The 13,698-nt window shown below is 37.5% G+C and overlaps 1 protein-coding gene across 3 annotated transcripts in view; it reads right to left on the bottom strand.

Annotated features, from left to right (window-relative positions):
* The window catches only part of LOC140692719 (uncharacterized), a 55,347-nt gene extending 42,566 nt beyond the window's left edge, over positions 1-12,781 (bottom strand). For 2 of the 3 annotated variants that reach the window (XM_072957033.1, XM_072957032.1), the window contains exons 1-11: positions 12,096-12,781; positions 10,523-10,608; positions 10,122-10,241; positions 9,935-10,016; positions 9,250-9,288; positions 8,584-8,649; positions 7,721-7,784; positions 6,292-6,359; positions 4,208-4,339; positions 2,744-2,851; positions 782-892 (exon numbers count right to left, since the gene is read on the bottom strand). In XM_072957033.1, coding sequence (XP_072813134.1) covers positions 10,553-10,608; positions 12,096-12,777 — 738 coding nt within the window. In that variant the 5' untranslated portion in view covers positions 12,778-12,781 and the 3' untranslated portion in view covers positions 782-892; positions 2,744-2,851; positions 4,208-4,339; ... (5 more) ...; positions 10,122-10,241; positions 10,523-10,552. The remainder of the gene's footprint in view (positions 1-781; positions 893-2,743; positions 2,852-4,207; positions 4,340-6,291; positions 6,360-7,720; positions 7,785-8,583; positions 8,650-9,249; positions 9,289-9,934; positions 10,017-10,121; positions 10,242-10,522; positions 10,609-12,095) is intronic. The other variant, XM_072957034.1, reaches the window with a different exon arrangement.
* Between the last annotated feature and the right edge of the window lie 917 nt (positions 12,782-13,698).

Below are 13,698 nucleotides of genomic sequence, written 5' to 3'. Positions count from 1 at the left end.
GCTTCTTTTGCTCAATATAAGTTCTGTCTTACCATAATGTATTAAACTGGGAGAAGTAAAGATTATAAACTACAGATGGCAAGGGCTGTCTCTACTTAATTTTTACAAAATGCCTAGCTTATAAAATATGTTTTTATGTAAATAACACTTAATGGAGTTTTTTAAAGGTCAAATGGGCTTTCCTTAGGGACAACTTGGAGTTATTGTAACCACAGGTCCAAATAAGCATTTAGCAGGGATGATGTAGAAGAGATTCAAGTATGTATATGTAAGGTATGTATACCAATTCAGAATATAATGTATTTTTAGAAAAGAATAAATTAGTCTCTGCTAGATTCACCTTTGTGGTGTCATGTGCATTCTATATGTCTTCTACAATGTTGGATAGATCCACAAGTAATTCCTTTAAAACCAGAAACCCAAATCAGTAGTTAGGAAAGAGAAGGTATCATTTTTATTAGCCAGTAGCTGAAGTATAAAATATTTTCGGTCAAGTATTTTTTTTTTTTAATTCCAGAAATAGATTGCTTGTTTGCCTTAAAAATTTATGACAATTTTCCAGTGGTTTCATTTTTTATTTTTACATAATACATACAGTTTACTAAATTTTCTAAGGCAAATTCTCTTCCCAATTTTGCATCTTTGGCTATGAATATTTTGAGTAGCATAATATAGAACCTAGAAGTAGTAAGAAATATTTTTCTCAACCTCTTTTAAAAAATTCTTCACTCTATGTTCCTGTTGGAAGTTTACATGCAAGATGTATACAATCAGACTTTACCAGGGTATCATCGGTGCAGTTGTCCTTCCAGACCTCTGTGCAACCACGTGTCTCTCAGTTCAAGCCTAGAGAGAACTCCATCACCATCAACATCAAATACCTTGAAGCAAACTAAAGAAAAGAAACTCTTATGGAGGAAAATTACTTTTATATTCTGAAGTATAATACATTTTATTACAAGCTGCCCTAATGAAATTACTTAGTTCCTCAAACAACTACATTCTAGATTAAGTTCTTATTTGGAGGAGATTGTGTCATTAAAGTCCTTTGAACTTGTAGGAATTCCTGTACACTTCACAAGTCTCTCTCCTTATATCATTAGCCAGTTTAGAGAACTCTATCCTTCACCTAAATCTAAAGTTAAATTTCTTGCAAACTGAAAAAGAAGGGCCAAGTTACTATACAATATCTCAGATTTTGAGAAGGTAATTCAAGCTTTTAAATTAATTTCTAATATTTATAACTGATCACTTCAGAGTTGATTCTTACAATGCAGAAAATATTCCATCTACATTAAGAATCAACAAAAAGCTGCTACAGTCAGCCCCCTGTATCCATTGGTTCTGCATTCACAGGTATAAACAATAGATCAAAATATATATATATATATAAATTTTCCCAGAAAGTTCTCAAAAGCAAAACTTGAATTTGCTATGCATTGACAACTATTCACATATCATTTACATTGTATTTACAAATAATTACATTGTATTAGGTATTACAAGTAACCTAGAGATGATTTAAAGTATACAGGAGGATGTGCATAGGTTATATGCAAATACTATGCCATTTTACATAAGGACATGAGCATCCATGGATTTGGTATCTGAGGGGGTCTCAGAACCAATCCTCAGCAGATAATGAGACATGACTGTATAAAGATTTTGCCTCTCCAATGTAATTAATGTGCGCCCATTATTTTTGCCTAAGAACAATTTCAAATCTTCAATGAAGTTTATATACAACAAGCTAAAAACCCAAAGTATCAGCACTTTGCTAATTAACAACAATATCAGCAAAATTGCTAGTTAGTCTAGTTGGTTAACTTCCACTAGTCCACTGGCAAAAAAATAAATTAAAAAAAAATTTAAGACAACAATTAACCTCAATTGAGAAACAAAGACTTCAGCCTCTTTAATACCAGAACTTTAATGTGAACAAATAATCTATCACAAAGCCAGGTTAGAGTAATGGTATACTATCAGGGAAGATAAAAGAAATCTAAATTCTTAAGATTAAATAATTATCTACTTCACACACCCATGTAATAATTATGCTATTAAATTCACTGAGTGCATCACAGTATAACATTACTAAAGAATATTGAACTATTAAGTGTCATACCCAAAATATGCAGAATTTGTGAAGCTGTATTTTAGAAAGATGCAGAGATAATGACGCTAGTGAATATATAAGAATTAGGTTCCAATTAAATGTAAAGTGCTGCATTTTCCTAAACAAATATGGTTAAGATTTATGAATGTAATATATTATAAATTATGCCATAATATTTTAGCTAGGTTTAAAAGATAAATTTAGTATTTAATAAAATTGTTGTATCATAAATTTAATTTTGCTAATAAAATATCAATATACACAGTGGTAGAAAATAAGTTGGAATTCAAGTTAAGCAAGACAAATTTTCTATATAGACTACCAGAAAATATTTTCTATATGCTTAACATTTTCAAACACATCATGACTGATGTAGTTCATTTATCATGAATTGTATATTTATCTGGAAAATCAACCATCATTAATAACAAAGATCTTAAATTACTCCACAGTAAAAAAGAATAGATGATTGAACCTTTACACTGACCTCAGTAAAACCTCAGCAAGAGATTGCTATTTGCCAAAGGGATGAAAATTCAAGCCTTAATCACATGATTTTTTACATGAATGGATGCTAATTTTTTCCTCTGTATAGCTTCCAAATTTTGTGATGTTTAACACACTTACATTTCTGTCTTTCAGCCAGAGGTCCTCTGCAACAAGCTGATAGCCCACAAGATATCTCCTTAAAATCTATGTGGCTGTCATGATTTTCACCAAAAGCATTAAATAAACCTGTAAAATAGGAACACAGAATAAATCACAGCCAACAAACTTCCTGTTAATAATGACATGCTTATGAAAGGAGGCATGACTCGCATAAACTGATTTAGTTTTTAAAAGTTATCAGTAGTTTTCACTGTCTTAGGAAGTTCCCCCCCCCCGGGCATAATTATAACCAAAATTTAACTTCCTAGCATTAAGTGTTTGGTTTTGTCTGCATACCTGTCTCTATCTTATATTAATTCCAAAAGTCAAAAGTGATTGTAGAATGTAAAAAATAAAAATGTATTTTAAAAATTTAACTGGAAAAAAGTCAGAGACCACAATTATCCTAATTTGGAAAGACTAAGAAGAAAAACGAAAAAAGAAGAAAAGTTGAACTCTATCAAAGATATACTGTGTTGTTATTAACGAGCTTCATACAGCTCCTTCATGAAGCAAAGAAAACAAACACAATATATTATAAGAGACAGAAATTCTGTACTGCAGTCTTCATTGTACCACTTAATCTGTATAACTAAATATATTAAATTTCAGAAATAAAGGAAAATTTATAATCTAATCCTGTGGTTTTTAAACTTTTCATAAAAAATAAATGGAATCATTTTGTTTTCAAATGAAATGATTTCTCAATCTCTAATTATAAAAAGGTAAAAACATAACTGCACTGCTGAAGTGGAAGCCCTGTCTGTTCTAGCTCCCCTAACAAATATTTCTAAAACACACTAGAAACCTGAAGATTACAGACTGTCTATTTCAAGAATCTCATTTTGTGCCCTCCAAGAGCAGAAAATTGAAGTTAAGAAGTAGTTAAATGACTTGCTAAAAGTAAGAAATTTTTTTAAAAAGGTCTGAATCAGAAGAACCCAAGCTTTCAGATTTCAAATACAGTTTTTGTGATTATCACCCACAACTGCTCCTTGTAAACCTCATGTAAAAAAAAAAATATATATATATATATATATATATATATATATATAGTAGTGAAAAGTTTAGAGCTAAGTGGGGACCTTAGAGATGGTCTAGTCCAGTGGTTTCTTAATTTTTTAAGGGTGGGGGAAGGATACAGCAGTGGAACCTTCTCCTATATAAAAGAAATACAATAGACACTCCTCAGCTGAGGAAGAGGTGGGGTCATGTGTGGAAGCTAGAGCTTTGCCTATTCAGTGTCCACCACCCTGACCCTGCACCAGATGCTGAGGCACCACACTGGAGCACACTTTCATAATGATTGTCTTGGTCAAGCTGATTTTATATATGAGAATATTCAAGTGCAGAAAGGTAAACTGACTTACACAAGGCTCCAAAGGTTGAACAAGGCTCACGTGTTTAGCAAAGAACATTTGTAGAAAATAGAAGGATTCCCACCTTCACTCAGAGATGGACGAATTGGTGGTGAAGCCAATGGGCCAAATGTCTCTAAATCAAATCATCCAGTTTGGGATTGAGCCCTCAGCAACCAATAGCATTTCTCCAGATGAATGATGTCTGATTCTTCCACTGACAATCAAATCAAACAAGATTATAAAATCTCACTCTTCTCTTCTGGACAATTAATTAGTTCATCCTGATAATGTAACTTCTAAATATACATTTTAATTTCCCAGTTAAACTGTTAAAAAACTACCTAAAACAAAAACTCTGAAAGACAAATATATTGTATCTAAAGTGGCATGAAAATTAAATTCAAATTAATGTAAAAGAGGCTTTAGAATGGGAAAAAAAATGCAATTTCCCATTAAGCAGGCTGTTTAATTCCAACATGTAAAATAATAAACTAAGATACTTATTTTTTGCTTCCCACACTTTTATCTGTATACCCTTTGGTGATTTTAATCTCTATCTTGGATTTGAAAATTCTTGATCATAGTCTCTCCTGGCTACACAGGTAACACACTAATAGCAGAAACTATGTTTGATTTATCCTGTCACTATGGTAACCACTTACACATTTAATACTTATTAAATAAATGTACAAAGGGGATAGACCTAAGCTTCTCCTTCTTGGCCCTAAAATTCTTACTACACCTCCTATAAAGGCAGGAGCCTCCTCTGTAGGACAGAGAGTAAATGTATCTCCTGAGAAGGATTCCCCAACAAGGGCTGTCTTTTCAGCGTGCTTTTAGATGTTTTTATGGGACATTTCAATAAAAGGATCAAGGACCTAAGCTTCCCAGTATGGTGGGAGTTGTGATGGGCATGGGAGGATGCTCACTTGGGAGGATGAGATGTTAAAGACACTAACAGTGAAAAGGACAGGGCAAGATGAAGGGCGATTTGGAAACAGGACCACAGAGATGTGTCATCTACTTCCCACTGTCATCTAAGTGATACCTACTTGAAAGAAACATTTCTACAGTTAAATTCTATAATGGGGGTTATTTAAATGAAGCACACATATACTCAATGAGTAGATCACATAATTTTTAGAGATTCAGAGTGCAGTAGCATTTTCAGAGTACTTTTTACATCAATAACTAGTATTTATAAATTCCTGTGTGCTAAATAAGTATGTGGAATTATTTCCATTTTGCTTTTAGACTTACTACAGCTTAACCTATTCACTGCACTGATACAGAGTAATTTTTCTAATGAATAAAAATGATAACGTACAAACTTGTTAAAGATTCTTTAATTTCACCATCACCAGATTTATGAACATTTAGGCCTATGTGTCAGGCCCCGTTTCTTACCAGCTTTTTCACCAACACCTTACATTTAGGTTATATTGCATTATCCAGAGGTCAGGAAATGTTCTTTCACACATCCACATCTTTATTAGGTCCTGTGTCCTCTGAGGAGAAACATTCTCCCCAATTTCACATCCTTCCATTTTACAGCCTAACCACTAATCCTTCTCTAAACACCTTCTAATGCTTTCCAACCTCACCAGCTACCCCAGGATTTTTACTTCTCTCTTCTGCAACTGTCCTCCACTGTATATAGTATCCAATATTCAAGTGAAGTATGAGTCCTCATTTACAGGTCTGTGGCCTCTCTAGATTACAAAGTATTTGGATTCAGTAACCTTGTCCTTTTATCACTGTTGCTGCTAGAGTTCCTTTCATAGGACCTGATACATAGTAACCACACAATAAATACTTCCTGAATGAATGAATGAATGAATAGCCAAGGCAATCTTCACAGCCAAGGCTTCCCCAACCCAGCTCAGTATTCTTTCTGTTATATCAAAGAGACTCTTCCCCATGAAACAACAGACCCTTCACATTTTAACAAATGTATACAATTATTAGGAATTATTATTAGAACAGAGACTAGCACTACTGTTCTCATAGTTATGTCACATAAGTACTGTATTAAAGCTCATTCTGATTTGTTGTTTATACAAATCAGCTATGTCTGTCACCAGTTTAAATATTAGTAATTTAGAAAACAAAAGTTATTGATTTATCTACTCATCAGAAAACATTATGACAGATCTATTTACATACCTCTTTTGTCAGTTTATATACCAACTGGAAAAGAAGGGGTGTACAGTCAACTCTGAGAGTATAATTGCCTGCAAAATAAATAAGAGAGAATTTTAATACCTCCAAATGGACTTCAAACCTGTATTTAATTCTAACTTTATTTTCTAATTATAAACAATATATACCAGATTTCAAATTGAAGGCATCATTCCTGGAGAATTAAAAATAGGGTGGACCCTACAGATTATCATATTCAGTGAAGTATGTCAGACAGAGAAAGGCAAATATCAAATTCTATCACTTATATGTGGAATGTAAACAAACAAAAAATGATACAAATGAACTTATTTACAAACCAGAAATAGACTCACGACATAGAAAAGAATCTATGGTTACCCAAGGGGAAAGGGGGAAGGGAAGAGATATGTTAGGAGTTCAGGATTAACAGATATACACTATTATATATGAAACAGATAACCAACAAGGACCTACTGTATAGCACAGGGAATTATATTCAGTATCTTATAATAACCTATAATGGGAAAGAATCTGAAAACAATGTATATGTATATGTATATGTATATGTATATGTATATGTATATGTATATGTATATGTATATAACTGAGTAACTTTGCTGTACACCTGAAACTAATAGTACAAATCAAATGTACTTCAGTAAAAAGAAATAAATAAAATTTTAGAATAGATAGATAGGTAGGGAGATAAATAGACAGACAAGCAGACAGTCTGGCTAAAACTAAAACACAAGGTGGAAAGACTCTTCAGGAGCCAGAGAGGCTGCAGCACACACTCAGGATAGGAGACTGCAGAGGCGGACTCTGCTGCTAAGGCGGCAGCTCCTGCAGTAACAGTAAGGGTCATTGCTCATTACGGCAGCAGTACCTAGGGGTCTTTGGCAAAGGAAGTGGTAAGGCCATAATGTTCATGTTTTTACTCATTCATTCAATATCAAGACTTTAGACTACAGCATGTCAGTAACTAACATGTGTCCTGTCACACTTACCTAGAAATAACCATATTACGATGAAAGCCTACAGATGCACGTGCCACATGTCAGGGTCAAAAGGAAGTCTGTAGTGGGTGCTTATTTCAGAGTTGTTCCAATACATACAGGAACTATTTCTGTATGAAATATTTCACCCCAACTTTTAAAAATAGCTCCACAGGAAGAATGTCAAAAGTATTAAAGTTTTAAGTAGCAATCCAAGATAGGCAAATGGTAAATATACTAAAGAAATCAGGATCAATAGCTTAGTTATGAATCATATTGATTCATTTGAATCATAAAAATGTTCTCTCTGGTAAAATGGAGAAATGGAGGTGTTATTGAGGCATCTCATAGAAAGAGGATAATCCTAGTTTATGAGTTGGAGTTGATAGACTTAAATACCGGTATACTATTTAATCACAATCTGAAATAAAATTTACCTTCTGTGTATGAGTCTGCATTGATACATGCAACCTCTCTCTCCTGGAGTGTTTTCACATTCTCCTGCAGTTGAAGCAAAGCAGTCACTTAACTCACAGCGTTTACAATTGTGGAAATACAAGCAAAACAAACAAATTAATTCAGTAAAAGAGTGGTTTGCAGATACCATTATAAATCAAACACCTATGCTTTTGACCATAATTTTAAGAAAATGCTATTAACTGGTTGATAATATTAATGCAATTAAAACAAGAAAGAAAAATATTAGTGATGCTGTAGCCACTGTTCATAGCAACAGCAGGGAGACCCAGAGGAAAACTGCCCCTGATCCCCTGCACCATAATATGAAGGGGGAAGGCTCAGATATGCTCAGCATCACCCTGGATCTACTGGAAGAGGACTGCTCAAAGTAAGGCCTGGAAATCTGTATTTTTAAAAGTTGTCCCTGGCAATCCTTACAGACATTAAAGTATGAGATCCCTTGATGTTGGGGATCCAAGTAACTTTACCATATTAAAAGTGAGGAAGTTGGAAATTTGATTTATCAAGAATTTTTTGAAAGAGAAGATATTGATGAAAAAGAAAAATATAGGAGGGGAGGATAGAGAAAAAACTAGAGGGAGAGAAAAGTGGCTATTAGGACAAAGGCAAGACATTTCTCACACATACATGCACACACGTACACACATTCTAGAAAAATACAGCAGAAGAAGACTAATGCCATCACACACATGGGAATATGCAGAGAGAACTCTTTTCTTCTCTGTTTCTCTCTCTCTCTCTAGCTTGCTACCTTATAAAAGCAGTTACAGTAAAAACATTTAAAGCTGTGAGTGGTCATCCCACAAATCAGAATTCTCACCTCTGCACTTAGCCACACGGGATAGATGACAGCTGATTCTGCTGCAGAGTTTCCATTATGACAGAGCTACAGTAGAAATAAAAAAGATTCCTTAACTATATGTAAAGGTAAATGTGCTGCTGAATATGATCAAGAAGCTAGTAGAAAATGGAAAACAATATTCAAATTGTCTTTTAACTCACATGAATTTAAATTAATGCAAGGCACATTATCTTGTATCTTGGATTTATTTTATTTGTATTTTAAGCTGCTTAAATTATAGAAAGACACATGTATTTCTATATACATGTATTCACAAGAAATTACATATTTCTAAAAGTAAATGACCTTAATGAATAAGATCTGATTCATCTAAATAAGTGTATTATGAAATGCATGTTCATAACACCAACATAATAAGACTTTGCCATATAAAGGGAATCAAATGTGATACAAGTAACTGTGATTTTATTCCCATACTTATTTGATACATATTATTATTTTAAAGTATGCAGAAATGAGTCAGAAGGAAAGCATTTTAAAAACCAGACACAATAATAAGAAAGATATGACATTCTTTAAATCAATTCTATAAAATTTGGACTCATAAATGATGAACAAAACAGAGGATAGTCACAGGAAAGTGCTTTTTGGTGCACCTGCCTTTAAAAAAATACACAAGCCTACCTTGAACATGTAAGAACTTAGAGTTACTGGACAGAGAGCCTAAGGGAAGAAGATGAAAGAAGGGGGTCTATGAGAGACACTTTAAAGCATTAAGAGCCAGTGACAAATGAAAATTAATCATAATTGAATTAAAAATAAATCCTTGAAATTTTAGAGTAATTCAATTTACAAAATCATTTTACTATACTTCCCAATCAGGCACTTTTGTAAATGGTAAAATATACCTATGGTTACAATTTAGTGTGGAATCCATAAAGGAGAGACTATAATCAGAGTATAGTCATCTTAAAAGAGCATGTTGTTTTCCTGGATAGAAGAAATCCAAGGAAACTGTAAAAACTTAAAAATTAATGCCAAGGATCTATATCAGATTTTCAATAAGCTAATTCACTTGTCAGAAGCAGCTTCCTACGTTTGACTATTTTCTGAGCTTACAGATTTTACTTATCACAAAACAAATATAAATAGAAACTAAAATATTTTAAAAATAATGAAAAAATTGGTTTGTGCTTAGTAATTAAGAGGTTGTTCTGTTTTGCCAAACTGATGTAAAAGCAAAAACAAACTCTATTTCTTAAATTTTCTTGTTTTTATAAAAATTAAAACAGTATCAGGTAACGGAAAACATCTGTGATTACCCTGAGATACATGTTGACCAAGAAGATAAGTTTACTGTCTTAGTTACCTCAACCCATTTGTGGAACCCAGAAGTCCAAATTTTTCTGCAGCCCAGCTGGCAAAAGTGGCAGTTCTTCTCGGTCTCCAGCCTGTAATCATTGTTAACATACATGGTTAGGTACAGCTGCCTAAAAACAAAGGAAAATTCACTGAAGTCAATTTCTGTCATCACTTGCAATGGAAACATTATTTACCTCTACTAATCAGTTTTCCAAAATTCTGGACAACTTCTTATAAATCAGCAGTTCCACTGGTTAGGTCAATACCTCCAAATACGCAGAAGTCCTGATGATCTCCCAGAATAACACACCTGTCTGGAAAGGAAGGCATTCAAAAGAATGACAACTTAGAATGTATTATAAAGAGCAGTAATTTATGTTTTTAAATTAAACTTCCTCCTGCTTGAGTTTCCTCCATAGAAAACCATCAAGGTAGTGTCTCCTTTTAGAATTTACCTTTTTTTCCTCACATTTAATTATATCACATCAACCAGGAAAAAAATATTAAGAGTTGAATAAGATTTACCTTCTCTTACTCCTGTAATCTTTGTAAAAACAAAATGTTTTAAGACATTTTAAAAAATTCACCAACTCACCAAGTTTCACAGATCCTCAGGTAGTTCTGATTACATCGTAAATGCTTGTGACTTTCTTGATGTTATGAACATGCATTTTAACCTTCCTAGAATTTCACAAAGGGAACAAATTACTTCACATAGAGCATTATGTCTAACAGGTTCCTTCCAATGTTTTATTATAAGTCTCAGAAGTACAGAAAACTGTTTAATAGGATGATAAATTCCCATATGCCCACCACCTAAACTCAATCATTGTTAATACTGTTGAACTATTTGCAAGCGAGTTGCGTAAATCATGACAGTTGTCTCCTATGTATTTAAGAATGCACCTTACGGTGAAATCAAATAAAAAAAATCAGTATTTTATATTTTTCCTCCCTCATAGCTCTATTGTTGGTATTTATTTAAACTCCAAAATTATTACTCAACATGAAAAAGAATCTTGTTCTTAGCAATTTTTTTTTTTAAAAAAAGTGTATTTGTCCATTTAGAGCTCAAATCAATTAAGGGATATAAGCCCCAGGTGCTTTTTTTGATATTTTGACCAGGGAAAATTTCTGTTTCCGACTTTTCTCTTAAACTGTTACTGAAGCTACATGCTCTGTTTTCCTTGTGTCTGTATGTATCTGTTTATAAATCACATTTTTCATTGTGTACCTCTAGAGGGTATTAATACATGAGATAATAAAGTCTCCTATGTTAAAGAAACTCTGTTCTAATTGAGTTAAATAAACACTTTTAAAAATTCTTATAAAATAAAACTGAACTTCTAATACCTTAAGAGTTCTGAAATTTTAAAACAAGCTTCTTACAGAACTTATAAAATACTTGCAGAATCCAAATTCAAATTGCTAAGGCAAATCATTAACCAACAAGGCTCATTCAACCATTTTAGTTTAATAAGAAACAGCTATCTCCTCTCTGATTCATCAGTGTGAAGTTTCCCTTTCCCTCTACATTTCAAGCCAGTCAAACTAAAGTTCTGATCATGCCATGCTGTTTCCCAGCCCTGCACAAGCTGTCCTCTGCAGCTGGCGTTTACTGCCTGTCTTGATTCCGTGGAAATCTTACTGTTTGTGTAAAATTAAGCTCAATGAGCACATGTTCTGTGGTCATGCCTCCTTAATACCAGGGCTGTCCGGGGTTAGTAACAGTAACGACTATGATGGTAAGCGCACGGGGCCATGTAGCAGTTACACGTTCACCACTGTGACCACCTAACACACCCCCACAGAAGTGACTGGTGAACTTCGCTCCTTTCCCCCTTCTCTCCTACTCCTTCCCTTAAGTTGACCTAGTATTTTGCATGCACAGTGTTTTGACAGTTATCTGAAACACTGTTTTAAGCCGTCAGTTGAAAAGGGAAGACAAAATGTTACACCTGGCCCGGACGAGGAGAGGGGTGGGGAGTGGCCCAGAGGAAGCCGAAAGGGACGCGGGGCCTCGGATCACCACACAGCCCCGTTCCTTCCCGAGTTTCGCAGCCGGGAAAGCAGAGGCGTGGGGCCCGGACCGCTTCGGGGCCTTCGTGGGAGGCCGAGGGAGGGACGGAGACCCGCGCAGGGTTGGGGAGGGGCCCGCAGGGACTCACCGTCTGTGCAGCAGCTCCTGACCCACAGCTGGGCGGGCGGCGGTGGCGGTTGAGGCGGCAGTGGCGGCTGAGGGGGCTGAGGCGGCGGCGGGTGCTGTGCCGGCTGAGGGGGCTGGGCGGGCGGCGGTGGCGGTTGAGGCTGCGGTGCCGGCTGAAGGGGCCGAGGCGGCGGCGGCTGCGGTGCCGGCTGAGGGGGCTGGGCGGGCGGCGGTGGCTGTTGAGGCTGCGGTGCCGGCTGAAGGGGCTGAGGCGGCATCGGCGGCGGTACCGGCTGAGGCGGCTGTTCCGGCTGAAGTGGCTGAAGCGGCGGCGGCTGCGGTGCGGCTGAGGGGGCTGAGGCGGCAGCGGCGGCGGTACCGGCTGAGGGGGCTGGGGGATCGCCGGCTGCGGTGCCGGCTGAGGGGGCCGAAGCGGCGGCGGCTGCGGTGCCGGCTGAGGGGGCCGAGGCGGCGGCGGCTGCGGTGACGGCTGAGGGGGCTGAGGCGGCGGTGGCGGCGGCTGCTGGAAGGACTTGAGGGCCTCGAAGGCCTTCGCCAGCTTTTCCAGGGTCGCCATGGCTGCCTCCTGCCACGTGGGGACAGCCCCCGGAGTCGCCGGGCCGACCGGGTGCTCCGGTCAGCAGCGGTGGCAGTGAACGGAGCTCGGGGCCGCCAGCCGGTGCGGACCCCAAGCGCGCGGCCATCTTGGAGCCATCCCGACTGTCCCCGCGCCCTGCGTCTTGCCACGCTCCGCCGGTGGGGCGGGGCCGGGCCGCGGGATTGACAGCTGGAGGCAGCGGACTCCGCCAATGGCTGCCTCGCTCGCCCCTTGGGCTCAAAGAGCCGCCACGGCTGCTGGAGTCACTGCTGTTCTTCCCGGCGAGGGGCGGGGGGTACTGCACGGGGATCGGGAGGGCGGTTCGGTGGCGGGGTTGCAGGGCACGGCGAGGAGGGTGGGGAGGGCGGGTGACTTGTGACTGAGGGTCTCTCTCGGCGAGGGGCGTCCCCGGATGACGCATAGCATGTGGCAGGGAGGCCGGGCAGTGGGCTGGGAGCCCGAGACCCCGGCGGGGCGCTTGCCCACCCCGCGGCGCGGGCGGAGGGCCGGCTCGCCGGACAGCCTGCTATAATATGTTGACTGTTACATATTTGGCCTTACCCTTGTTAGTAGCCTCAAATCACTCCTTGTTCACCTTCAGGATCATTACCATAGATACACTTCTGACAATCCTCGTACTTAACTATGTTCCCTCATGCTACAGGGGCATAGGCATGCTATTCTCACTCTTAGAAATAATCGGTTACACATCAATCCCCTACTCCCCTCAAGAGATTTGCCTATCTAATTCCAATCACTCTCATGGCTCAGCTAATTTGTGAATTCACAAAGCCCATTACATTAACATAATTCCTTAACACCATGTAATTCTCCTTTATCACAATTATTAAAGTATACTTTATAATAACATAAAAACTCTTCCATGCATGAAGGTTGATACACAACAATTAAGTTCACTGTATGAAGTTGTAAGTACATATACTGTATATTATGAAAAATGTTAAGGAATTACATACTACAGTTAAATTCATTCGTATTTTTTCATAGAAATATGGAAATATTTATT

This window comes from Vicugna pacos, unplaced genomic scaffold (assembly GCF_048564905.1).
Source record: "Vicugna pacos unplaced genomic scaffold, VicPac4 scaffold_16, whole genome shotgun sequence".
Taxonomy (NCBI): Eukaryota; Metazoa; Chordata; class Mammalia; order Artiodactyla; family Camelidae; genus Vicugna; species Vicugna pacos.
Note: the sequence above shows the minus strand (reverse complement) of the source record. Positions and strands in the feature narration are given on the sequence as shown.